Source organism: Pteropus alecto, unplaced genomic scaffold (genome assembly GCF_000325575.1).
Source record: "Pteropus alecto unplaced genomic scaffold, ASM32557v1 scaffold16, whole genome shotgun sequence".
In the NCBI taxonomy this organism is placed as follows: domain Eukaryota; kingdom Metazoa; phylum Chordata; class Mammalia; order Chiroptera; family Pteropodidae; genus Pteropus; species Pteropus alecto.
The window spans coordinates 2,678,016-2,704,125 of record NW_006438867.1 but is presented as its reverse complement, the minus strand read 5'-3'; the positions used below and the strand labels follow the sequence as shown (position 1 = coordinate 2,704,125).

Genomic DNA, 26,110 nt, shown 5'->3' with positions numbered 1-26,110 from the left:
AGATTAACTACATTCTGGTCACCTTGATTGAACTGGAGTACCCCCAAATCTCAAATAAAACTTCACAGGCCTTTCTCAGGATAGATTATTACAGACTGGTAGGCTCACCTACCATAGTGAAACTGATTCCTCGCAGTTTCACTTTCAGAGGGCAATCTCATGTCCAAGTTCTGTACAAACTGAATACAAATTTAATAAGTTTAAAAAGTATATTAAAACCAAAACCAAGAGAAAAATAGTTTTTAGAAGCCCTAGAATTATAAGTCTGCCTACTTAAAAGCAAATTAATTTCTCATTTCCTAAATAGGCCAACAGTGATTTTTACAGCTTAAAAAAATTTTATCTAACTTCTGATACTTAATTGATTTAGTGGTTGTTTTTTAGAACATAAAGTGTTTAGTAAACAAACACATGGTAACCCCCTTTTAGGACACTGCTACAAATACCTGAATACATGTAAATGAGAGCCCCTTAGAGAGACAAATTAAGTTTTGGATTTAACTTTACTTTCCATTTAGCACCAAAAAAGTAGAAATATTAAAAACAAAATTAAAAGCACTAAGACTGGACAAATTTTACTAGAAAATGGTTCATTTTAATGGTTGAGCTCACATAACCAGACACACTGTTTCTGATACTTATTTCCCACACCTCCAATAGTCTAGTCTCAAGTTTTTAAAAATTCCATTGTTATAATACAACACATTACTAGATCAGCAAAAACTATTAGCTCTTATCAGCCTTCTCACAATCCCAGTCAATAAGCCTACTCTTTCTAACCTCAAGGATTCTTTCCTAAAATAACCTATAGGATTCACAATAGTCTCACTGTCCAGTAATTAAGTCTTCTTTTCAACAATGACCCCAAATATCTGCTTCATATACCCCTAGTAAGTCTCCAATGATTTTAAAACAACTTTCAAGTTGATTCCATGTAAAAGCTACAAAAGAACTGAAAATAGAGTGCAACAAAAGAGAAAACGAGTCCAGATAACCAGTGGACTCTGGGCCAAGGCGCCTGCCTTGCTGGAATAGTCATCTCCCTTCCACGTAAACTCATTCGTTATACCCACTGTACACTGAGTCCTCATTTCTAGAGCCCATTTCCTCATACCAATGTCCCATCTTTTAAAAAGACTGTTATTGGACCACTACCTTTAGAATACCTCAGTAATTCCACAATAACCTTTATTTAGCACGTCTTTGCTCTAGGACCAAGGGCATCCTGGTAAGTTGATATGCTTGGGATGTTAGAATTGCAACCTAAATTATCATCAGAGTCTTTTCTTCTAAACTAGGCTTTCCCAACCTTGGCATGATTGACATTTGAGGTTGGATAATTTTTTTTCATTAATAGGAGCTCTCCTGTTGAGATGTTTACCAGTAACCCTGGCCTATACTGACTATATGCCAGCAGCAGTAGCATACTCCTCCCTCCCAGTTATGACAACAAAAACTGTCCCCAGACATTGCTGAAAGATCCTAGGGAAGCGGGCAGGGAGGAAGACTGCCCCTGGTTGAGATCCACTGTTCTAGACACTGGGCTGGGTTTAGCCCAGCTCAGACCCTCAGCTGGCGCTTGACATCATTTGTGGAAATGTACAGTAATTCATTACATAAATACATCCACATATTACATAAATCCCTTTTGAAATTAAAGTTATTAGGTTCCTCTTCATATAAAGAATCAAAAATTTAAGGATGAACACTCTGATCCCCTCAGGACCTGTCACCACAAATTTAATACTAAAACAAGACTTTATATGTTAAAAAAAAGAAAAAGAAAGGCTATCAAACACAAACACAGACATTCAAGGCTTATAAATTTCTGAAATATTTAAAAGAAACTAGAACTCATAACGATCTTTTTGCATTTACTGTCTTAGAAAATTATAAATATTAACAAACAAAAGTGGTGCCTTTTACACATATTTCAAATTATATTTACATTTTTCTTTGGCTTACCTGAAGAAACCCAGGAGGACGGTTTAGGACTGTATCCAGAGAATTATCTAAGAATCTCACGATTCTAAGGTACCCGGGATATGAAGGTGCACTAACCTCTCCTGCAGGATTTACAAAAAAAATCTGTACTCCATTTGGTATCAAAATCAACTCATCTGCATCTAGCCCTAAGCTCTCAAGAGGAGGTGGCTGAGAATGATTTCTATAAAAGTCTTCTCCAACTGATGAAAACTCCCCAGATTCCGTTCCATAGGATACAGTGTAGTGACCCTCAGCAGCTTGAGGAGTGTAAGCAGGAGGTGCTTCTGCTGGATGACTCTGAGATGGTATGGATAGAGAACTAGGCGCAGGAACCGATCCTGTACTTGAAGTTGAGGTGTTGCCATTTACTTCAGTGTGCTGAGGAGGTGAACCAAAGGACTGAGGCTCCGGTGACTTTTTGGACACGTCTTTAGGTGGAAATTCTGGATATAACTTGGGCACCTCCTGAAGATCATTCCGCAGAGAAGTGGCAAGACCCTTCTCTAGAATTTCCAACCTGGTACGTACATTCTGTAGTGTTTCTTTCATTTTCTGCTGCATCTGCCTAGCAGATTCCCACTCGGGACCTGTGTATTCAGGGTCTGTTGATGAAACGCTGATTCCTCTGAGCAGGTGTCCTATTCCTTGCTTATAGTAGTTCTTTGCTTCTTCCTTCTGCCCTAATTCATCTGTATTCAGTCCTTTATTAACAAACAAAAAGGCCTTCTTGTATGCTTCCTTGATGATCTTAATTTCGGCAGGTTCCCCATTTTGTGGCTCTTGCAACATTTCTGTAAAACAGGAATTATTATCGTTAATTATCTTACTTAGCTATTCATTTACTTATTTATTATCAATTTCTCCTACCTAAATATATTTCAAGATGACAGGAGCCTTGCTTGCCTTGGTCCCTCTTCCAGAGGAACACTGTATTCTCTACTGTATTCTCTATGGATACTATTAGATCTGACATAGAGAAAGCACTCAGTACATATTTGCTGAATGGACCTATAAATAATGCTCTTGGTCCTAAATATCTTTGTAATTTAAAACTGAAAAAAATTAGGCAGAATACAGCTACTGAATAATTATCTTGTTTCAGTTTCTCATGAAATTAGTTTCCTATCACACATCTTTAAGGTTGGAACCGAGAGTGACATTCTAAAATTCATTATAATATAAATTCAGATTATACACAGCTAATTAAAAATGAATCTGAAAAACACATTGGAGACAACAAGAATGAGAAAAAAATATCTAGATGAAGCTTTAAAGTCACCTGACTTCCATTTAAAGGTGGCAAGTTACTCACATGCAGCTGGCCCTGTTCTCTCCCAAAACTCCATTAAAATAACTCTAACAAGATTATCAAAAAGGCATAATTATTACTTTTAATGAGAAAACAGTATGAGCAGGTACTTCACAAAAGAACATATTTAAATGGCATGAGAAAAGGTATTCAATATACTATTCCCTCGGGTAAGTGAAACTAAAATCCACAGCAGTCTGACTATACACTTATCAGATGGCTAAAATTCAAAAGACTGACCAATGTTAGAAAAGACAGCAACTGGAACTCATGCTTTGCTGATGTAAGTGGAAAACTGGCAATTTCTACTAAAGCTAAACATTCTCTCACTCTATGACCCAACAATTCCTCTTGTCAGCACATAACCGAGGGAAATGAATGAATGTACACATCAAAAACATGTACAGTGATATTCATAGCAACTTTATTCACAAGCCCCAAAACTTGAAAAAATCCAAATGCCTACCCACAGGAGAAAGGATATATAGTGGTATATTTATAGGATGCAATAATACACAGGAACTAAAAGGAACAAAAACAAAACAAAACAAGAATGATGCCTGCAACATAGATGAATCTCATCAATTCTTGGAGCAAAAGCAGCCAGATATAAGACTTCATACTGAGACTACAAACTATGTGAATGATTCTATACAAGTAAAGTTGACAAACAGGCAAAACTAGTGTTTGATGATGGAAATAAAAATAGTGCTAAGTGGGGTGGATACAGACTTAGAAGGGACATGAGAAGACCACATAGCATCTGGAAATGTTCTCTATCTTGATCTGAATGGTGATCAGACTTTTAAAAAACATTAGGCTATAAATTTAAGATTAGTGCACTATGTGCACTTTATGTTATCTCTTAATAAAATAAAGCCGTAACTCACAAAGACAAAGAGAGAGGATGAAGAGTCAGCAGTGCTCTTTGGTTCTGAAAAAGGACACGGACAAATGGTAACACAAAACATCAGAGAAAGCTGAAATACAAGCTGTCAGTGAGGAAATTAGAGAAGCAGCTCCACGTACAGCACATCACAGAACCTCCAAAAGGCATAGAAATTGATGGAATCCAATGTTCCTCTGGAAGAGGGAGTAGAGGTAGTGCTAGGGAAAAAAAGGACTGATTAAAAGCTAATTTACAAACTAAGACCCTCAGATCTCTCCTATACCAAGCACCCAGGGCACTATTTTTCTCCAGCTCTGAAAGAAGACTGCATGACTTAATTCAAAAGAACAAAAATGTTTCTGGACAAGAGACTTATCAGGTATGATTAACAGTAAATACCAAAAGCAGAAGGATAAAATGAAAAATTACATATGGAATACTGAGACCCCTAGCCTTCTTTCCCCAGCTTGATTCTTAAGTGTTCTGGAAGCTACGTACATCTCCAGAAAGAAAACTGGAAGGGTCTTCTTCTCTGTGGCATCTGATCATCACCAAGAGGGAAAACCTAAAAATACTGCCACTATCTTTTTCCCCAAGGAAAACTCTACAGGTAACTAACTCCTGAGAGAAGCCACAGTTGATACGTTCTACCTATCCCAGAGATTTTCCAATTAGCTTCCTAGTGCTACAATCTTATATATAAGCAGACAGCCAAGGATCACAAAACATATGAGAAAAATATCTAGTATTAAAGAATGAGCAATGCAATTTGGTTGATATAAGCAATATGCAGGGAGAAGAAAACTTAAAAAAAACCTATATCTATGCCAACTTAAAGAAAATACTGCATCCATAAAATAAAAACAGGATACACACACACGCAAATACATTCGAATAACTAAAGGAGTTTTTAGAAATTATATATAAAATAGTTGGAAAGAAACTCAATAAAGAGATGAAAACACAGGGTTATAAATTATAGAAAATGCCCACAAAGCAGAGTAAAAGGACAAAGAGATGAAAAGTAGGAAAGAATAGATTGAAAAAAAAAAAAAAAATTAGAGAGGACCCAGTCCAGAAGGGCCACCTTATTAACAAAACTTCTGGGAATACAGAATAGATTTTAAAAAAAGAGTTCAAATAATTCGAAGACTTTCCCAGATCTGGAAAACATGAATTCCCAGATTTAAAAAGACCAATGGTCCAAGGATAAGAAAAGACCTATAACTACAGGGAGTGGACCATAAAATTTGAAAACATTATGCTCAAAGGGGTCATCTTAAAAAAAGTGAGAAATATGACTGCTAAGGAACTTCTCAAAGACAACAGAAGTTAAAAGAAAACAGTACAATTAATCCATAATTCTGAGTGAAAATAACTTCCAAACCCAAAATGATTGATCAGATATTACATCTGTCGCTTGCATTTCATGTTTGGTAAAAGGAATACCATGGCTGGTGATGGGAGTTTCCAAGATGACAATGATGCAACCAGTTCACACTAGAGTAGATGACAGAACTCTAAAGAAAATTTCTTCAAGAAACTAAAATTGGTAGATTACCTAATGTGTTTCTAAGTTTGTAGAAGAGAAACTGTGGGAGGACTCAGAGTTTAATCAGTGGTAAGTACCTGGAAAACTAAGAAAATGAGGACAATTATTAATTACAGGGAAAATAACATGCTGAGCTAGAAAGAAAAGGTAATCGAAATGCACTGCATGTTTCAGTTTTGATTAGTGTCATAGTAATGCAAATAATGAATCTCAATACAGGTGAAAGTATGCTACAACCACATTGAGAAGGTGGGAAGATGGACAGAGAGAAAGTTTGTGCCATGTGGTACAAAGGATGAGACTAAAACTTCAGCTTTTCTACAAGAAAGTTACTGGATAATGCCTAAAATTGAAAAATAAAAGGCAGAACTATAAGCATCCTGTTTAGAAATTTAGATAGAAACATCAAAAGAACTGAGTAAGAAAAGTGATATTAAGCTGCCTTTGAATGGAAGGGGTAAGGTTAGGATGATGGTTTCCACTGCAAGTCTTATAAAAAATTTTCTTTTTTTTTTAGGTGAGGCAACCCTTGGTTGACCTCACAGACTGCAATCCCTTATTTTTGATTTTTCATTTTTTATGCCTATAGCACCTGGTCTTCTTAGGTAGTCTCTCCCATCCAAGTACTAACCAGGCCCGACCCTGCTTAGCTTCCGAGATCAGACAGGATCGAGCTTGTTCAGGGTGGTATGGCCGTAGACTAAAAAATTTAATTCTTAATACAATGTGCAGGATAAAAAAAATTAATTACCCATTTAAATCAGTAAACAAAGGGTGAGACATAATTTTCTTAAAAAATTATAATGTGAATCACATACGTAATTTAAAATTTTCTAATAGACACATTAAAGAAGTAAAAACGGGACTTTGAGGTCAGGATGGCAAAGTAGGTAAACACTGTGCTCACCTCCTTCCACATCATCAAAATTACGACTACAGAGCAGCCATCATTGAGAACCACCTGAAATCTAGTTGAACATAAGTCTTATAACTAAGAATAAAAAGGAGCAGCCATGTCGAGACTGGTAGGAGGGTGGAGAGGAGGAACGGGCTGGTCCCACACCCATTCATGATGGCTAAAAGTTGGGAGGGATATCTCAGCTATGGAGGTGGTGCCTGAGGAGCAAGGGTCCCAGCCCCGCACCGAGCTCCCCAGCCCAGGGTTCCAGTGCCAGCAAGAGGGGTCCCCATAACTTCTGGCTGTGAAAACAAGCAAGGATTGTAGCTGAGAGGGCTGTGGCTGAATGAAATGGAGGGCTGCTGGAGACCTAGGTGTTCTTGTTAAAGGGCTTGGGCAGCAATTTAACAGCTGATGGACTGAGTTGCTTTGGGCTCCAGAGCTGGGGGCAGCAGTTTGAAAGCTGTGATGGAAATATGGGAAGGAACTGAATTGTCTGGCTTCAGGGAAAGGGCTGGAAGGGCACTTTTCTCCGAAACAGAAATTCTGGCAGAAGCCATTTTGTTCTGTGTGGAGCCCTTCCTCAACCCAGACACAGGCCCAGGTGGGCTCCAAGTCTGAGTTTACATGGCCCTAATTAACATTGTTTGCCCCACCTTGGTGATTCTGAGACCCCGCCCCACTGAACTTGCAGACCCACCCAAGTAGCTTCCAGCAGTTTTTCCATACAAAGGGCATGCCTTGGCTTGCACTGGGGACTTTCCTAAAATCTCTTAAAGGTTCACAAACACCAAACAAGCAGTGGCTGGCCTCACTGTGCCCCACTGCTCTTGCTATGCAGCCCCAAGCCCTGGACTAGTGACAGCCAGCCTCGGTTCACATGTTAGCCTCTCCCAGGCACCTCAAAGCCCAGCACAAGTGGCAACTATCTGCAGATCACTTTGTAGCTCACACCAGGTGGACCCAGGCAGGGCACAGGCAGCAGCAGAAATTAGCCAGCATGAGAGTCCCCCCACCCCCAAGAGGCCCCAGGACCAGCACACTCAGCGGTTGGCTTCAGACAAGACCAGAGCACGACCCAACCACCTCCATAAACAACACACCCAAAGGGCAGACTGGGCAGGCACGAGCGCCTTGCTAAAGTGAATCCTGCTCCATGGGGTCAGCCCCTGAACAGCTCCTCTACTATAGTCACAGCCACTCCTCACAACCAATCAGCCCAAGGACCAATCCCTCCTACTTGCTGTGTAAACAGCAATCAAGGCTCAACTACCACAGGAGGGCACACATGACCCACATAAGGGACACACCTGCAGCACCAGATTCAGGTGAACAGGGAGACTGCTCCACTGGACCACACAGGACACCTACTACATAAGGTCACCCTGCCAAAACCACAAGACATAGTGGCTATACCTAATACATAGAAACAAACACGGGGTGGGGGGCAGTCAAAATGAGGAAACAAACATGTCCCAAATGAAAGAACATGACAAAACTCTAGAAAACAAACAAAACAAAACAGAGACAAGCAATCTACCAGATGTAGAGTTCAAACAAAACAAAACAGAGACAAGCAATCTACCAGATGTAGATGCTCAATGATCTCGGTGAGAACTTAAACAAAAAGGAAATAAAAATGGAGATAGAAAACAACAAAAAAGCAGTCAGAAATAAAGAATACAGTAACTGAAATGAAGTTTACAGGGAATCAACAGTAGATTAGATGAAACAGAGGGTCGAGTCAACAATTTAGAAGGTAAGGTAGCAGAAAACACCCAGTCAGAACAGCAACAAGAAAAGAGAATCCAAACAAACCAGGATAGTTTAAGTGGCCTCTGGGTAACATCGAGCATACCAACATTCTCATCACAGAGGTACCAGAAGAAGAAAGAGAATATAAAATCTATTTGAAGAAATCATGACAAAAAACTCCCCTATAAGCCCATGAAGCACAAAGTGCCAAAAAATATGAACTCAGAGGCTCACACCAGGACACATAATTAAAATGCCAAACATTAAAGACAAAGAGAATCTTAGAAGCAGCAAGAGAAAAAGCAATTAGGTACCTACAAAGGACCTCCCAAAAGACTGTCAGCTGATTCCTCAACAAAAATTGCAGGCCAGAAGAAATTGGGAAGAAATATTCAAAGTGATAAAAAGCAAGAACCTACAACCAAGATTACTGTACCCAGCAAGGCTATCATTTAGAATCGAAGGACAGAAAAAGAGCTTCCCAGACAAGAAAAAGTTAAGAGAGTTTATCACCACCAAACCAGTATTACAAGAAACATTAAATGGACTTCAAACAGAAGGAAAAAGAAGATAAAAATGTGAATAAAATGGCAATAACTACATACCTATCAATAATAATTTTAAATGTAAATAGATTAAATGTTACAATCATAAAACAAAGGGTGGCTGAATGGAAGAAAACAAGTCCCATATGCTGCCTAGAAGAGGTTCACTTCATACTTGAAAGACACAGATGGACTAAAAGTATACGAGATGGAAAAAGATATTTCATGAAAACAGAAATGAAAAAAAAAAAAAGCTTGGGTAGCAATATTATATTAGACAAAACAGAGTTTAAATAAAAGGCTATAACATGGGACAAACAAGGAACATAGTCGATAATACTGTAATAACCGTGTCTGGTGTTAGATGGGCACTAGACTCATCACAGTGATCACTTTGTAAGTTATATAAATGTCCCATCACTATGCTGTACACTTGAAACTGATATAAAATTGTATGCCAACTATAATTGAAAAATTAACAAAAAAAAAACAAAGAAACTTCATACCCTGAGGGGAACTTGCTCAGCAAACAAGGGGACGTGCTCCCGTGTAAGGGGAATTATTGTACGAAAAGATCTATATAATAAAATAGTTGTTCAGAAACCCTAAAAAAAATTTAAGACCTTTGTTAAAAATGTATAGCCTGAGGCCCCAGATGCACATTTTGACTCGGAATGTGTGTTTAGAAGGGCCCAGGGAATTCCACTGGACATGCCACCCTCCTCCACTTCATTATCTGGAACACCAGGAAGTAAAGAGGCACTGCCTTAATTTGTTAAAACACTAGAGCCTTGTATGAAGCCTGTCCTTCTGTCCCTGTTTAATAAGTTAGATGAATAAATGACTACCATCCCTTACATGCCAGGAACCATGGTGCAGTCTCAGAATGTAAGTTGATAAGCCAACAGACCAGGTAAGCCATAGTACATAGTGTCTGACATCTAGTAGAGACTCTGTGAATGGTACGTCAATAAATATAGATTATCTCTGCATCAGGCAAAAATGTAAACATAGTCTGAAAGTGCCTTGACAGAGGTGGACATGGGATGTTATTAAGTCACACAAGAAAGATGCTGACGCTGTTTTTCCTTCTCCAAGATCACCCTGAAGGCCCACATTTGCCCATGGCCAGAATTGCTACTTAGTCCTTCTCTTTGCCAACATCCTCACTTCCACACTCCAGTTAAATAGTTCTTGGGTAGCCACCTCAGGCAAAGGAAACCCACCCCCAGGCTTCCAGATACCTAGAGATTTTAACCCTTTTCCCTTTTAGGAAAAAAGAGCAGCTTGCTGCCAGTGTTAACATCAGACATAAGAATGCTAAGCTTTCTAGGATTTGACATTTTCAGCAATTGAGAATTACTGTATCTTGTAAAGGGAAATACCACTACTAAAAACAGGATGCTATAAACAGAATGATGTCATTTGTTTCCAAAGACTATGGATATACTAGAGCAATGCGAAAATAATAATGAAAGTGACCTAGTTCATGGCAAGCTTGGGAGTAAGGTTAGGACTATAATCTACAAATTATCTAGGGGTAAACAGCACAGCCACAAGCACCACCGGCAAGTATTCTTGGGGCACACAGGACTCGGGTGAACAAAAGATGTGAGAGGATCATCAACTCCCTCAGGACCTGAGAACTGAGGACCCAGAGAATGAACTGGAAGCTGTACAGAAAGAGAAGGAGGGAGAGAGGGAGAGAAGAGGGGAGAGAGAGGGAGAGGGAGAGGACGGGACGGAGGGAGGGAGAGAATACAAATGAGATTCCAGGTTGGAGGGACACCATGATAAGAGTATGAGGTGCTTGGGGAGATGGGAGCCATGTTGAGAAATATCCTATAACTTAAGGAATTAGGTCTCTACCCCTTAAGTACTAGAAAGCCATCTGAGAATATTAATCAATTTTTTTGTTTTGACTAAATTAGTGTGAATGAGGTGAAAATGGATGAGAGGGCAACATATTAGAGCAAGGAGGTCAGTAATAAGGTTCCCACAATCACCAAAGCCAGGACTGATGGTGTGTACGAGGGCCCTGGTGTTGGGGGTTGGGACGAGAAGGGACGGATGGAAGATAATGCATCTAGGAGGTAGAACTGGCATAGTCCATGGCAGTATTTTAAGAATTTCCCAAAAAACATTCCCAAGTTTAGTCCTCTGCCAGTTTCACACATGCCAGCTGACATATGTATCATTATCTTACCATGGCTTTCCTAAGAGGGTACAAAATGCAGGATCAATGTCATAAACACAGCCTTCTATGCCACAGAGGATAGGAAGGTGGAACAGACTTACAGCGATCCTGACAGTTGCTGATGCCTGGCTTTCTTCTCACTCATCACCTCTGGTATGGACCCATGGGTTGGCCCAGAAAACATAAGTAGTATAACGAGGAGGCTGAGTGCAACCCTCTGTGCCGCTCCTCGACAGCCACACAGCTCTGGCTTTGACATTTTTGTTCACTCAGTTTCAGCTTGGGCCAGTCTGCTTGCCTGCTTTGAGAGGATTCTCAAGGCTCGGTCCGGCTCTCAGTGTCTGCTCAACCTGCATCCTTGTTCATGGGCCTTGTCGGAGCTCCTGCTGGTCCTTACCTCTGGGGGAGATGACATGACGGTGCCCAAGATGATGGCTGTAATGCACTGAGGTCACACCTGGTTGGTAGTGAGGGACGGGTCATCTCATACCCTGTCCTAACCAATGGCTTAATGTCAATCCTGGTCCTCTGTACCCTAAGTATTCAGGCCACAGTGTCACCTGGTCCCCATCCTGATGCAGTATGGATTCCAATGAACTCTTCTCTCTGGCTTCCCAAGCCTTGCTTGCCTGAGAGTTTCTACCTGCCACACGAAAGAAGCTGGCGGATCTTACCCTAGGCTGCGTGGCTCTCCACCTTTTCTCACGGCCTGCCTACCAGAGATGAGATCTGTCACATTTTCGGACTCAACGAATTCTGATTTATGTCAATCTAATTCAACAAGCATTCATGGAGGAACCACTGTGTGCCAGTCACTGTAACAGGCACTGAAGACAATACACACAACAGTTCTAAGCATCCAGAAGGTCATCAACTAAATGAGGGCATATAAATACAACCAACCAATTACGAAAACGTAAAATGACATAACTGCTAGATAGAATGCAAACACCATGTAATGGCAGCATCAGGGGAAGAGGATATGATGATTTTGATTGGCAAAGATTTAAGAAGAATGGATTAAGGAGGTTTCGCTTGTTGTTTTTCATCAGCTCTGCTAAGGCATAATTTACGAGCAATCAAATTTAAGTATAAAGTTCACTAAGTTTTGATAAATTTGTACACACTCATGAAACAAAAGCCGCAATCAAAATATACTATTCCATCACCCCAAAAGTTCTCCTTTGTTCTTTTTAATCAAGTCTCACTCTTGCCAAGATACCACTGATCTGCTTTGTAGCAATACAGATTCATCTTTCCTAGAGTGTGTATGAATGGAATCATATAGTATATACTCTTGTCTGGCTTTTGTTCAGTAGGTCTGAAGTTCATTCATATTCCCGTGACAGCACTTTATTTCTTATTGTGAATATTCTCATTGAATGTATATGTTGCACCTGGTTTATTCATTCACATGTTGATGGACATCTGGGCTATTTGCAATTGTGATCTATAGTGATTAAGGCTATTATGACTATTTGTGTACTTATGGGTATGTGCTTTGTGGATCATATATTTTCATTTTTCTTGTGTAAATACCCAGGAGTAGAATTGTTGGGTCATGCGGTAAGTTTCTGATTAACTTGGTAAAAAACTGCTAAATTTTTCAAAGCAATTGTAATCATTTTATATTCTCATGAGCAATGTGTGAGCCCCACTGGTCCATATATCTGGGAACTCTTGCTTCTGGGTCTTATTTGCATTTCTGACATGTAAGTAGATGTCTAGTCATATCTCATTGTGGTTTTAATCTGAATTTCCTTATGATTAATTTCCTTATGATTAGGTTTAACAGCTAGCTACTCATGTGTTTACTGTCCAAACATCTTTTTTGGATTAGATGGCTGTTCAAATATTTTATTATTGAATTGTAAAGTTTTTTCCCCCCACATATTCTGGATATAAGTTCTTCTTTAAAATACTTATAATGGTCTATGGCCATGCCACTCTGAACTAAGCCTAATCCTGTCTGATCTGGAAGCTAAGCAGGGTCGGGCCTGGTTAGTACTTGGATGGAAGACCACTTAGGAAGAGCAGGTGCTGTAGGCGTAAAAAATAAAAAATAAGGGAGAAAATATTATGTGGCTTATTTTGTTGTTTGCTATTTTCTTAAGGTGTCTTTTAAAAAGCAGAGTTTACATTACAATGTGGTGCATTTTTTCAATTTTTCTTTAATGAGCATTCATTGTCTCAGTTAAACACCTTTGTGAATTTCAAAGTCTCAACGGTTCATTTCTTAAATTTTCTCTAGTATAATAATTTTAACTCTTCTAGTTTAGATTCCGTTGAATGATTTTTTTTGAGCACATCATATAGTAGGAGTTGAAGGTTATTTATTTTCATATCAATATCATTTTTTCCTGCCCCATTTCTTGAAAAGTCTATTCATTCTCTACTGAATTCCTTTTACCTTTTTGCTGAACATCAAGTAGCCACATATGAGTGGTTTTATTTGTGAACTCCCTTTTTCGTTCCCCTGGGCTATATATCTATTCTAACTCTAATGCTGTTTTGATTATAGGAGCTCTGTAGTCATGGTTGAATTTAAGCTGTTTAAGCGGTAGTAGTCCAATTTATTCCGCCTAAAATAAGCTCCTTTGAATTTTTAATATATATTTTAGAATTTGCTTGTCAATGTCTACACATGAGATTTTCATTGGGTTTGTACTGAATCAATAGATCAATTTGCTGAGAACTGAGGTCTTAACTGTATCGAATCTGTAACGTATGAGCATATGTATTAGTTTGCAAAGGCTCCATAACAAAACACCACGGGCTGAGTGGCTATAACAACAAAAACTCATTTTCTCACAGTCTGGAGGCCCACGATCAAGGTGAGGGCAGGTTTTGTTTCTCCCAAGGCCTCTCTCTCCTTGGCTTGTACACAGTCATCTTCTCACTTTGTCCCCACATGGTCTTTTCTCTGTGGACACTCATCTCTGGTCTCATCCTGGATTAGGGCCCATCCCAACGGCCTCATTTTAACTTAACACCCTTTTCCAAGTCCCCATCTCCAGATACAGTTACACTGAGGTAGCAGGTGCTAGGGCTTCAACATACGAATTTTGGGAGGACACAGTTCACCTTATAACCATACACAAACCATTTATTTACATTTGTTTTTCTTAGCAATACTTTGCAGTTTTCAGTGCATGGATCTTATTCATTTGTTTGGTGAATTTGTCCCTATTTGTATTTTAATGCCATTGTACATGTTTTTAAATTTCAACTTCTAGTTGTTCATTGTTAGCATATAGAAATCCAGCTTTTTTATACTGTCCTATCCTATGGCATTGCTCAATTCTTTTTACTTCTAGAAGCTTTTCTAAAGATTTCTTAGAATTTTCTACATAATCACACTGGCTGCAAGCAAAGATGTTTTAAGTTTGTCCTTTCTAATCTACACGCATTTTATTTTCATTCTTACTGTACTAGGTATGTATTAAGTTTTAGGGAGAGATGGAAACCGAGGCACAGAGATGAAGATACAGACATAGATATATCTTATCCTCAGGGAACTTTCATTCTAGTAGACACAACAGAACATATACACAAATAAACATAATAAATTCAAATATAAGCAATTATATAAAATAAAGAAAACCAGGGAAATATATAGTAAAATATCTGGTCCATGGGTGGGGATGTGGGCTACTACCCTAAACAGGCTGCAGCAGTGAGCAGGAGCTGGCCAGGGGACGATCGGGAGTGGCGAAGAATGACAGCAGCATTCCAGGGAAGGGGACTAGCAAGTACCAGGCCCAGAGTCAGGAATGAGCAAACAGAACACTAAAATGTTCACAAAGCAAACAGAATAAAACCAAGAACGGTTAGGGTAGCAAAGACAAGTAGAATGGTTGTGAGCCCTCGTTCCATCCTCCCTCAGTAAAGGGTCCCTTGAGCATGCAGCAAGCCAAAGTGCATCCTTATAAAACCTGGGTGTGTGGGGAGATGGGTAGGGGCCTCCTGTAGTGCCCAAAACATCACTAGAACATATGTGACAGACAAAAGACCAAAGGCAGAGGTGCACAGAGAGTTTACGGATGGAAAGCGAATGGCCTTTGGGAGCTGGTGAGGAAGACAAAACAGAATGAATTTAAAAAAAAAAAAACCACGCTTGAAAAAAATAAGGCACAAGTATGTTATCCGGAAGCGTTGAATTATAATACCTCCAAGATGTTTCTTTCATTTCATTTCATGTGCTACCAATGGAGAAAGATAGAAGGCATAGTTTGAAGGGTGTAATGGTTTAGTTTAAAAGGTTTCAGCTATGTCTGGAGCTTAATCACAGTGGATCAGAGCTTTATAGAAAAAAAGTATCTCTTTAAGAACACTGATCAGATCAAATATACTCAATAAATACAATTCTTGTATGATTTGAAGTAGTTTATTTTAAAGTGATATAAAACTTGACAGAAATCTGTTCTAAAAACTGTAAAAAATACTGACATATTGTATTAATTAGAGAAAAACAAGCAACATATCTTTTAAGATGTGAAACAAGTTGTGCAAAGAATTAACTGGACTGAATTAATAGTGAAAATTCTTAGGCTTTGCATATCATTATTTCCCCAGTACCAAGCCAATTTTATGCATATGAAGTAGCCACTTTGTATGTATATTCACTTTTAGCAAGGTTCCATTTAAAACAAACAAAAACATCTTCAGGTAGCTAAACTAAATATACACTTGAAAATATTTTATGATGGAACTACTTGGCTAACCCATAGTAAATAGAAGATGGGTTTTAAAAGTAATTCCTTACAGATACTTTTTAAATAACCATTTTACACATGAAGTTAATTTATTATACACTAAAGCAGTGATTCTCAAAGGGCAGCACCATTTCTTGGCTGACGGGGTAGAAACATATCAAATCACCAAGAACTTTTCAGAATACAACACTATCTACCACCCTACGCCCTCCCCCACCCCAAATCCTGGAGTAACATTCTAACATATATCCCTTATTTAAAGCATTCTACAGATTTTAATTTCTAATAAAGTAAATATCATTTTTTAATACCCCACATAAACAAAAAGCTCTTTGGGGTCCTTTATTTATTTTTTTTCAGAGTAAAGGAGTCTTGAGACCAAAAATGAGAAAACCACTGTGGTTTATCCCTGGGCATGACTGGTTTCTTGCTCTGACCTAGTAAACAAGCATAGTTAGCACTGCCGGTGTATTAATCAGCATAGCTAGTATCGTTAGTTAGCATAGTAAGCTTAGATAGCACTGTTAGTATTGTTGGTGTAGTCAGTAGGTCACAATGTCACATGACTTGCAGCCATCTCTGCTGACCAGAGGCCCCGTATTGGCCATTACAAGCTCCTGACCCCCACTGGCAGCACAGCTTCGCCAGGTGAGGCTGGGCTGGCACATTCTGACTGAGACAGAGGTGGCTGTCTAAGTCATCAATCAGCAGGGCTCCTCCGGCCTCCAGAGACTTCTGTCACAGGAAGTTGACTGCATGAAGACCCATCATCTGAACGCAGTCAAGTTATTCGAGGTGACTGACACCAAAAACACATTATTCCTACTTATTTTGAGCACCTTGGTGGAGCGGACATGTCAGACTATCTCCATGACCATGGCCACATGACCGAGAATGAGGCATTAGGCATATTCCAGCAACTCGTATCTGCTGTGCAGTAGGGGGCATCATCCACAGAACCTGAAGCCACACAACGTGCACTTCAATGCAAAAAAAGTTCAAAACTGCAGACTCTGGACTCAGCACTCAAGGTTCAGTGGAAGTAAGCTGAGCATGTTCTGTGACAGCCCTGCTTGGGGCAGCCCCACTTTGCCACCCCAGAACTCTTCTGGGCCAAAAATATGATGGCCCTGCAGTAGACATAAGGAATATATGAGTGCTGCTATGTAAGATGGTCATGGGACCCTACTTTTCAAGAGAAAGAACTTCAGGGAGCTGTGGCAGTGGAACTAAGTAGGTGGTACCTTATGCCATTTTTTTCTCTTTTGCATTGGAAGAGTTTCTAAATAGATAACCCTCAGCCCCAGGGACAGAGGAAGTTTAAAAGACATCATGCAGGACCCGTGACTAAGGAAGAGGAGGGAAGAGGAACTCAGGCTTGACACTGAGCTGCCTAGTGATGACATGGAACCCTGAGTGACAGAGCAGATGATGAACCTACAGTTTCAGTGGAACCAGATCCAGGATGCATTAAAAAGGAAAAATACAATTATGTGATGGCCCCTGGGAACAAAAAACCAAGAGTGATGTACCATCGCGGTTAGGCCTCTGCAGTTCCCGCGAACATGAAGGCCACTGCCCCTCCCTACTCAGGAGATTCAGCCAGAGAACTCCAGGGTCTGCAAGGCCAAGCAGGAGCCTGAGGACCAGGAGTCAGGGCAGCAGACCAAACAGCCTGCAGGTCATCCAGCCAGCCTGGAGTCGAGAACTCCACTCCCCCACCCAGGCCAGAGTCAAGGACAGCCACCCCTAACTCAGTCCCCCACCCCCTGCCCCGAGTGTGGCCCTGAGGATTCCCCTTCCACCCACTGTAGCAGCCGCAGCAGCAGCAGCAGCAGCAGCAGCAGTGGAAACCCAGAGGGAACAAGCCAGAAACCATGGGAAGCGACTCGGACTTTTTGAGAAAGCTCTGCTTTAGGCCATCCAAGAAGGGGCAAGGCAAACAGAACAGGGTGAAGCCCATTTAAATTGTGCATGGCCAAGGCAGGGCTACAACCAGACTCTGGGAGGTCAAGCCAGGCTTCCTACATTTTGAATGTTGAACTCAAGATAATGAGATCAAGGGAGCCTGGCCACGTGGTGGTAGAGATGGACCAGAAGCTGGACGCACACTGCAGGGGGCAACAGTGCAAGTATGCACCGTATGTGCAAGGCCCTTTAGGTGAGAGAATTTGGTCCAGCAGCCGACGATGGAGGTGTGCACACTGCTGTGGCGTTCCCTGCACGGGATTTGCATCAGGAAGGTGACTGGCATCACCTAGCCTTCAGAAGCATCATACACAAAACACCTAGTGAGCTTAGAAGATGGCAACAGCCCCTTGGGGGACAAGAGGAGAAGCCACGTTCGCTGCAGATCCACCACTCAGCCCCCACGTGGGTGAAACTTCAGAGACTGGACTGTTTTTCCTGGGCCCTGCTCCTGCCCCTGCTCTTTTCTTCCATGTTTGTAGGAGGGGGCAGGTTCTTATTAAAGTACCTGGTTCTTCCAAATCTTGTAATAAACTTGATGCTGCAGAAGTATGTATTGAGTACTCGTTTTGGATCCTCCCTGCGCAGAACTGGGGCTGTGCATCCTCCAGTTTAGAAGCAGGTAGTGATGTCGTACTTGGACTTCATCAGAACAGCTCTGCACCTTTGCATGTTGTGCTCCTTTTGATCTTCTGCTCCCCTGGCTTTGAACCCTCGGCTACTCTGTCCCTTTCTCCTTTATGGCAGGATGGTGTTGGTTCTCACACAGCACACTGCCTTCTTCCTGTGGATGCTCATTTGGAAGGAATCACATTGGTTCAAGCCAGTTACGGCAACCCCTCCTCCATCCCACCTCCCACATAACGAATGGTCAGGGCAAGGACTTGTGACCCAGTTTTGGCCAATGAGATAGTAGAGGAAGTCTATGGGGCTTCCGTGACAGATTTACCTTCCTGGGTGCTCCATGATGTCAACAGGAACCATCTCTCCTGACCTCTTGGCTTTGCTTACTTCCCTCTGTGCTGGTGTCATTCTAATATATATGGTCTTCCTTTTTATGAAAGCAAGATGGCCACCAACAGCCACAAGATGATGTCACATCCCCCCAGCATTCCAACGGAAATAGAGCTTCTCTTCCACCAGGATTCCAACACTATCTAGTGTACGTCTTTAAAGTGACATTCGCTGCCAACAACTCGCACCCTATTTTTTTTTCCCACATCCCATTCTTGGCGGTCAGAGCATTTTGGGGTCACCACTGTTGGTAAGAAGGGATCATTTCTCTCAAGTGTGTTGGAGCACAGAGCAGGAATAAACCTAATCTGTTTATCACTCTACTCAACAAAATTCTTGTCAAGCACTAGATTCTATCATCAGCTCAGTTGAATCAAAGAACAGAGTTTAATATTTGGCTGGCATACGCATAAGAGCTGCCATCAAAATGACCTTAAACTCAGTGTCATTCAAAACCTTTACGAAGTTGGAGAGAGGGAAGCAACATTAATGGGACTGCTTGAAGAACAAGTGGTCCCATTCTGCCTCTGCAGGAGGGCTGTCAATGAACAAAAATCTATTTGGGCAGAGTTGACGGGGTGAGTGAAAGCGGGTCCATTCTGTACTAGGGCATGGCGTAGGGAGTGCACACCAGCCAAACGCAGCAGGGGGCGCTCTTCACTACTTGTGGGGATGAAAATCTAGTGGTGTCCGTGTCTCACTTCACAATTGCTAAAAATCTGGATTTTTATGTGAACTTGCCTAATTTTTACGTTAGAACTTAATTTTTAAAAATAGACACCAGAGGAATTAATTCTGTAGCATAAACACACTGTGCCTCTGGTTGTGATGATGCCCTTAAGTTGCCAGTTTGCAACCTCTGCTCTAGGTACCCAGAAATCTACTGAAATGTAGAGCCAGACACATGGGGCCATTTGCTGGACACCATCACATACTGCCTCTTTTCAAATGTCCTACGGACTGCTTTTTCTGATTCACTGGCCTTTTGAAGTTGTTTCATTTTTCATGCAGTGAGAACTGAAGGATATTACTAAAAGTAGCCCTGTGAAACTCATCCCAGTGTTCAGTTTAAGGACATTATCACAGACATTGCTGGTTGCCCTGTGTTCTATAAGAACTGAGAAATGTCTGCCTAAGTTTTATCATCAGGGGAAAAAAACTGCTTTAAGGGTCAAAGAGTTGGTTTTTATTTCTTATAGACTCTGTGACGTATCACAGATCATGTTTGCATCTCTGTGTTGGAAGCTAGAGAACTGGAATGAGTCTGCGAACACTTCTGGAACCATCCTTCTTTTCTTCACTTTCCTCTAACACAAATTCACATTCTTCCTCATTTCTGTTCCATTTATCTTGTTACATAGACCAGGTTCAAATTTTAAATGTTTACAGTCTCACTTCTTCTAAGGAGCAAGTTGTTTTTTTACATTAAGTGAGGCAAAGAATGGAGGGATTCGTATATGACCTGGTTCTGAATGTAAGACCTGTGCTTGGATAGATTCAAGATTACCATATAAGAAGAGGAAGGGGCAAGAAGAGGGGAGAACAGGAGACAGAGAGCAAGAGAGGTACCACTAAAGACTCAAGATTTATCCGTCACCTACTGGAGGTCATCTTGGTTTGCTTCCAAGTTTTGTCAACGATGACATAAAGCTGCTGTGCATGCAGATTTTGTGTGGACCTAAGTTTTCAACTCCTCTGGGTAAACTGCAAGGAACACAGCTGCTGATCATATGGTAAAAATGTATCTAGTTTTGTAAGAAACTGCTAAACTGTCTCTTAAAGCAGCTATACCATTTTGCATTTTCACAATGTTAACTTTTAATTAGAATCTTCCAAATATGAAGTAAACACCCTTTAGTTGTTAAGATACTTCTAGCATTAACAAAGTGCTGATAGAGTGTGGATTAAAATATACCTATGAATACATATCTGCATACATAAATATATATGTATTTATTCTCATATAGCTTAAAGAAAATTATATAACAAATTTCTAGGATATAGAAATATTTTAATAACCCCTTCTCAAAGATAGCTCAAGCTGGGAAAATAAATATCAAGAATGAAAATATTTCGACAGCATAATTAATATGATGTAATACATATAGAATGGTATATGACATGCCCACGAAATAGAGAATATGTATACTATTTAAGTTTACGTTACATTTTCAATTGCAGACATGCCAAAGAAAGTCAACAAAGCAAAACTTTTCAATTAGAAGTTTTTAAAAAATCACATTTATAAATTTTAAAAAATGACCCTTAATAACACGTTTAAAAAAATAGAAATTAAATATTTAGATCTAGTGAGTTTTGTATAAAAGGACAACTGTCATAGGCGCCAAATAACAGGAATCTTAGCAAAAAGTGAGACTAATGAAAGAGAGAAGCCAACTCATTCAATAACTCAATATGTCTATTGGCTCCATTCTTACCTAGAGTTAATAGGAAGAACTGAGAAAGACTAGTAGGAGTTAGTGGACTATATACATATATACACATATATATAAAATTCATGAGTAAAATTTTTATTAATTCATTTCATTACTATTAATTATATACCATTAATATATAATTATATACGACATAAATTTACATCTATTGGATGTAAGGTAGTGTGCAAAACAATGTAGTGATTGATACTCCCAGTCCCCAAGAGACTCTCGAGACAGCAGACTCAGAGATGCTTGCAAATCCATGTAACGCCATGGAGGTGGATAATCACCATGACATAAGTACAGATAGAGTGCTTTGTGGCTACCGGGAAAAAGTCATTTGTTTTACCAGGAAGAATCGTTGATATTATGGAACTTGGAAATCTATGTTCTTTTCAAATTTCTTATTTGCATGTAAGAGAATTATAAATTTAGCATACATTTTACATGATGAAAAGGCTGGGATTTGGAAAATTGGTGAGTTTTGCACCATCAGAGGTAAACTGAGTTTGAGAAAAACCCAAAAAGATGTGGAACCCGGTGGCATATCTTACAAATAAAACAATGCTCCCCACTGGCAGTGAAGTTTCCTTATGATTCCTGTAAAATGGCTTGTTCTCCAGAGGTAACTGCAAAGTTCCTTCCCAAGCTGAAATTTAGAAATAACCAAGTGGGCCCTAAAATCAAAAGCACCACTTGACTCCATGTCCTTCAGTGTTTTTTTTCCCCCAGAAGAAAATAATTGTTACTGGCTGAAAGGACATTCAGCCAAGGCAAAAGGGTACTTTTGAAGCCTAGTGAAGTGCTGCTAATGGTCAAATACTATGTCCTTAACTGGCTGGGATGTGGAGCTGTACAGTGAATCGTGCCAGTTCTGTTTGAAACATTTAGCTTTTCAATGGGGAGTGCTCAGAAGGAGATGAAAACTGCGAAAACTGCTCTGCCATCAGCATGAAAACAAAGGAAAAAATGGAAACAAAATTGGTGAGCATCACTCTTAGAAAATGAGGCTGATATTTTTTGCCACTGTTAAATTTTCAGGAATTTATTTTTGAAAATTTCTATAGTAAAATACCAGGCTCGCTCATGAACAATGGTATGTTTAGTGACTATAAATCAATAATAATACTGAATAATAAATGTGTTTCAAATGGAGAAGGCATTAAGATGGAAATGAGTAAAGGAAAATGCTGCTTTTGTTTAGAGAAAGGAATGGGTCAAAATGCTTGCACTAGTCTTTCAAGCTGTGCACCTTGGCATTCTAAGCACTCCTTACTCACCTTTCTAGAAAGGAGAAGGTTGTTTAGGAAGCCAGATGCATTTCTTAAGAACAGGCAAAGAGTGACTAAATGGTCTATCATGGCATCATTTGTATGTAAAAATGCATTCTTTGCTAAGGGAGTTCATCACCACCAAACCAGTATAAGATTTGTTATCCTGTACTTCAATGGACTTCAAGGGTAAAAAGATAAAAAAATATGAATACTAAAATGGCAATAACTACACACTTATCAATAATTACTTTAAATGTAAGTGGATTAAATGTTACAATCAAAAGACAAAGGATGGCTAAATGCATAAAAAAACAACTCATACATGTGCTGCCTACAAGAGAACCTACTTCAAATTGAAAGACACACACAGACTGAAAGTAAAAGGATGGAAAAAGATATTTCATGAAAATAAAAATTAAAAAAAAACTGGGGTAGCAATATTATATCAGACAAAATAGACTTTAAAACAAAAGCTATAACAAGAGACAAAGAAGTACCCAGCAATTCCACTTTTGGATATTTATTCCAAAGAAATCCAAAACACTACTTCAAAAAGATACATGCACCCCTATGTTCACTGCAGCGTTATTTACAATAGCCAAAGTACAGAAGCCACCTAGGTGCCCATCAATAGATGACTGAATAAAGTCATCTATAATGGAATATTACTCAGCCATGCAAAAAAAGAAAGGAACAAAAAAGAAATCTTACCATTTACGACAACAATGGATAGACCCAAAGGGTATTATGCTAAGTGAAATATGTCAGGCAGGGAAAGACAAATATCATATAATTTCACTTATTTGTGGAATCTAAAGAACAAAATAAATGAACCAACAAAACAGAAACAATGTCATAGATACAGAGAACAAACTGATAGCTGCCAGATGGAAGGGGGTTGGAGGGCTGGGTGAAAATGACAAAGGGATTAAAAAGTACTAATTAGTAGTTACAAAACAGTCATGGAGATGTAAAGTACAGCATGGGTAATATAGACAGTCAATAATATTAATATTAATAACTATGTATGGTGTTAGGGGAGTATCAGACTTATCTGGAAAATCAGTTCATAAGTTACATAAATGTCTAACCACTATGCTGTACACCTGAGACTAATATAAAATAATACTGAATGTCGACTGTAACTGGAAAAGGAAAAAAAGGATATACAACAGAGATCACATGTGGCTCATAGAGCCTAAAATACTGACCTGATTCTTTACCCCCCAAAAAAGTTATTTGCCCTAGATACAGAGTTAAATAGTCTGATTGCAAAACTAATTCTCTAAACCAGGGTTTCTCAACTTTGGTATGACGGACATTTCAGACATTTCGAGCTGGTTAAGTCTTTGTTATGAAAGACTGTCCTCCTGTTCACTATAGGATGTTTAGCAACATCTCTGATCTCTACCTACTAGATACAGTATGACAACCAAAAAACTCTCCAGACGTTGCCAAATGTACCCTGGGCAGCAAAATCATCCTGGTTGATAACCACTGCTCTCAGTGGTCCTGCAAACTGCGGGACGTGTACCCCTGGGGCACATGAAGACTTTTCAAGGGAACATGTTGCCACATGAATAATTTTAAGAGAAAGGCCTCCAGATCCCTCTACTTCTATTTAGTGCTCCTCACTATAAATGATCTGCCTGGTAATACGCCCGGAGTCTGGTTATCATGCCCTTTCTTCTCCCTCTCCTAGACTCCTCTCACCATCTTTCCACTTTGTGACAAAGAGACAAAATAAAGTCATAGCTTAATGAAAAAATAAAGGCATATCTCTCGCTCATTGTTATTTTTACTATGGTTCATTACCCCAGGATGGAAAAGTCCTTTAGAGTGGAAGCCTCAAAAAAATCAAAGGTGTCAATTTTAATTTAGGCACAACTCCAACCATCCATCTCATTAAGATATAAATTTCCACTAACTTCTACTTTTCGTATTTAATTATATCAAAATCCATCAGGGATTATACTGTTCTAACCAACTATTACCACTTCTAATAACTCAATCCATAAGAAAAATAACTCCTAGAGTTAGTCATAAGAAAAATTTTAAACAGCAGAGAATAAAAAGCTTTCAAGAATAAATTACATTAAGATAACTTTTTGTGGGGGTAAAAATACAATTACAAGAAAAAGGAACCATATATTTTTTTAAAAAAAAAATCAGCGGTGATGGATATAAAAGTGCAATTATCATACAACCTTGGATACAGTTAAGAGTGATGTACCCATTTTATGGTGCGTGAATGTCAGTTAACCATACCCTGTGGGAAAAATGCATCCTTTGCCATTACCTAAAAGCATGATGCAAAATATTATAAATCAACCATGTGCGAGGGGACAGTTTTACATAAATTACTTTGGGAGTTCACAAGCAAATTAAAAGCACTGCTCTAAAATTACTCACTACTACATAACTGCAAACATGACGTTCACATGGGCTCAGGCCCTTAGAAGCACCGTAATTTACTACTTTTTATTACACTCTTTGAATGTGCTTGGCACTGTTTCAAGCTCATTTAATTTCACATCCTCGGAGGTTAATGTTGATTTAGATAATGTTCTACAAATACTGAGCCTAAGGTCAAGGCCAGTAAAGGGAAGAGACAGATTCAAAGAATTAGGACCATGGGTATTTGTCAACAAAGTGAAATAAAATGTCTGCTTCCAAGCTGAAGCTACGAGTTGGCGGGGATGGGGCGGGGGTTGAAGGAAACTTGGAGTGTTTTAGGGAAGAAAGGCATTTATTTAGTTTAAACCTTAAAGCATTTGAAGGAAGAAAGCATAATAAAGGAACTCTGAAACATTACCTAGAAACATTAAATAAATAAAACATTACCTACACCAGTAAAATTGTCTTAAATCACAAATCAAAACCTGGTTCCAGATACCAACGGTGCAATTATGTTATTTTTTAAACAATGTAATAAAAGAAGTGAAATATATGCTTCAAACAACTGTGTGTGTGCCCACGCGGGCGCTTTAAAAAATACTCAAGAGCCAAAGTAAAATTCTGAATCAAACACCTGGTAACTTAATTCAGTCCTATAACCACTGAAAAGTAGTAACCACCATGCTAATGGCCAACATCACAAGTAGTCTTTAATAATCCAGCGCTTATCTCCCTAGTGTGAGCAGAAGTTGCTCTAAGGCCCTACCTAGCCCTTTACCAAAAAAAAGGAGAGGGAACCTGTCCCAAAGAGCTGCACGCAACTCCCTCTGGTAGCGTCCTAACCCGTTCTGGATGGTTTGGGAGGCTATACACGAGGATATTTCAGAAGGCCCTACTGGTGAGAAGGAACCCATATAAGAGAAAAGCTTCTGGTTTCAAACAGGTTTCATATAAAGTCACCAAATAAGGCCTGTTATTATAAGAGAGCAAATTAAAAAAAAAAAAAAAAGAGCTATTTATAATTGGAGACATTCTTATATCACCTTTTTTTTGTACCGCTTTTGTAAATTTCAAAGAAAAACTGTTGAGTTCTTAAATATTTAAGGTCGTATTTCAGAGGCAACCACAATCTTGAAAGCGAATTCATTAAATTACAACACAATAGCCAATTTC

The 26,110-nt window shown here is 39.4% G+C and overlaps 1 protein-coding gene and 2 pseudogenes across 7 annotated transcripts in view; 1 reads left to right on the top strand and 2 right to left on the bottom strand.

The window, feature by feature from the left end:
- The window catches only part of SPART (spartin), a 66,408-nt gene that overhangs the window by 25,576 nt on the left and 14,722 nt on the right, over positions 1 to 26,110 (bottom strand). For 5 of the 7 annotated variants that reach the window (XM_025049551.1, XM_025049548.1, XM_006915815.3 and 2 more), the window contains exon 2: positions 1,966 to 2,777. In XM_025049551.1, the coding sequence (XP_024905319.1) occupies positions 1,966 to 2,775 (810 nt within the window). In that variant the 5' untranslated portion in view covers positions 2,776 to 2,777. Of the gene's footprint in view, positions 1 to 1,965; positions 2,778 to 18,322; positions 18,341 to 26,110 lie in introns of those variants that run through there. The other 2 variants (XM_025049545.1, XM_025049550.1) reach the window with 2 other exon arrangements.
- On the bottom strand, positions 6,317 to 6,437 carry LOC112482972 (annotated as a pseudogene).
- LOC112482928 lies at positions 13,062 to 13,180 on the top strand (annotated as a pseudogene).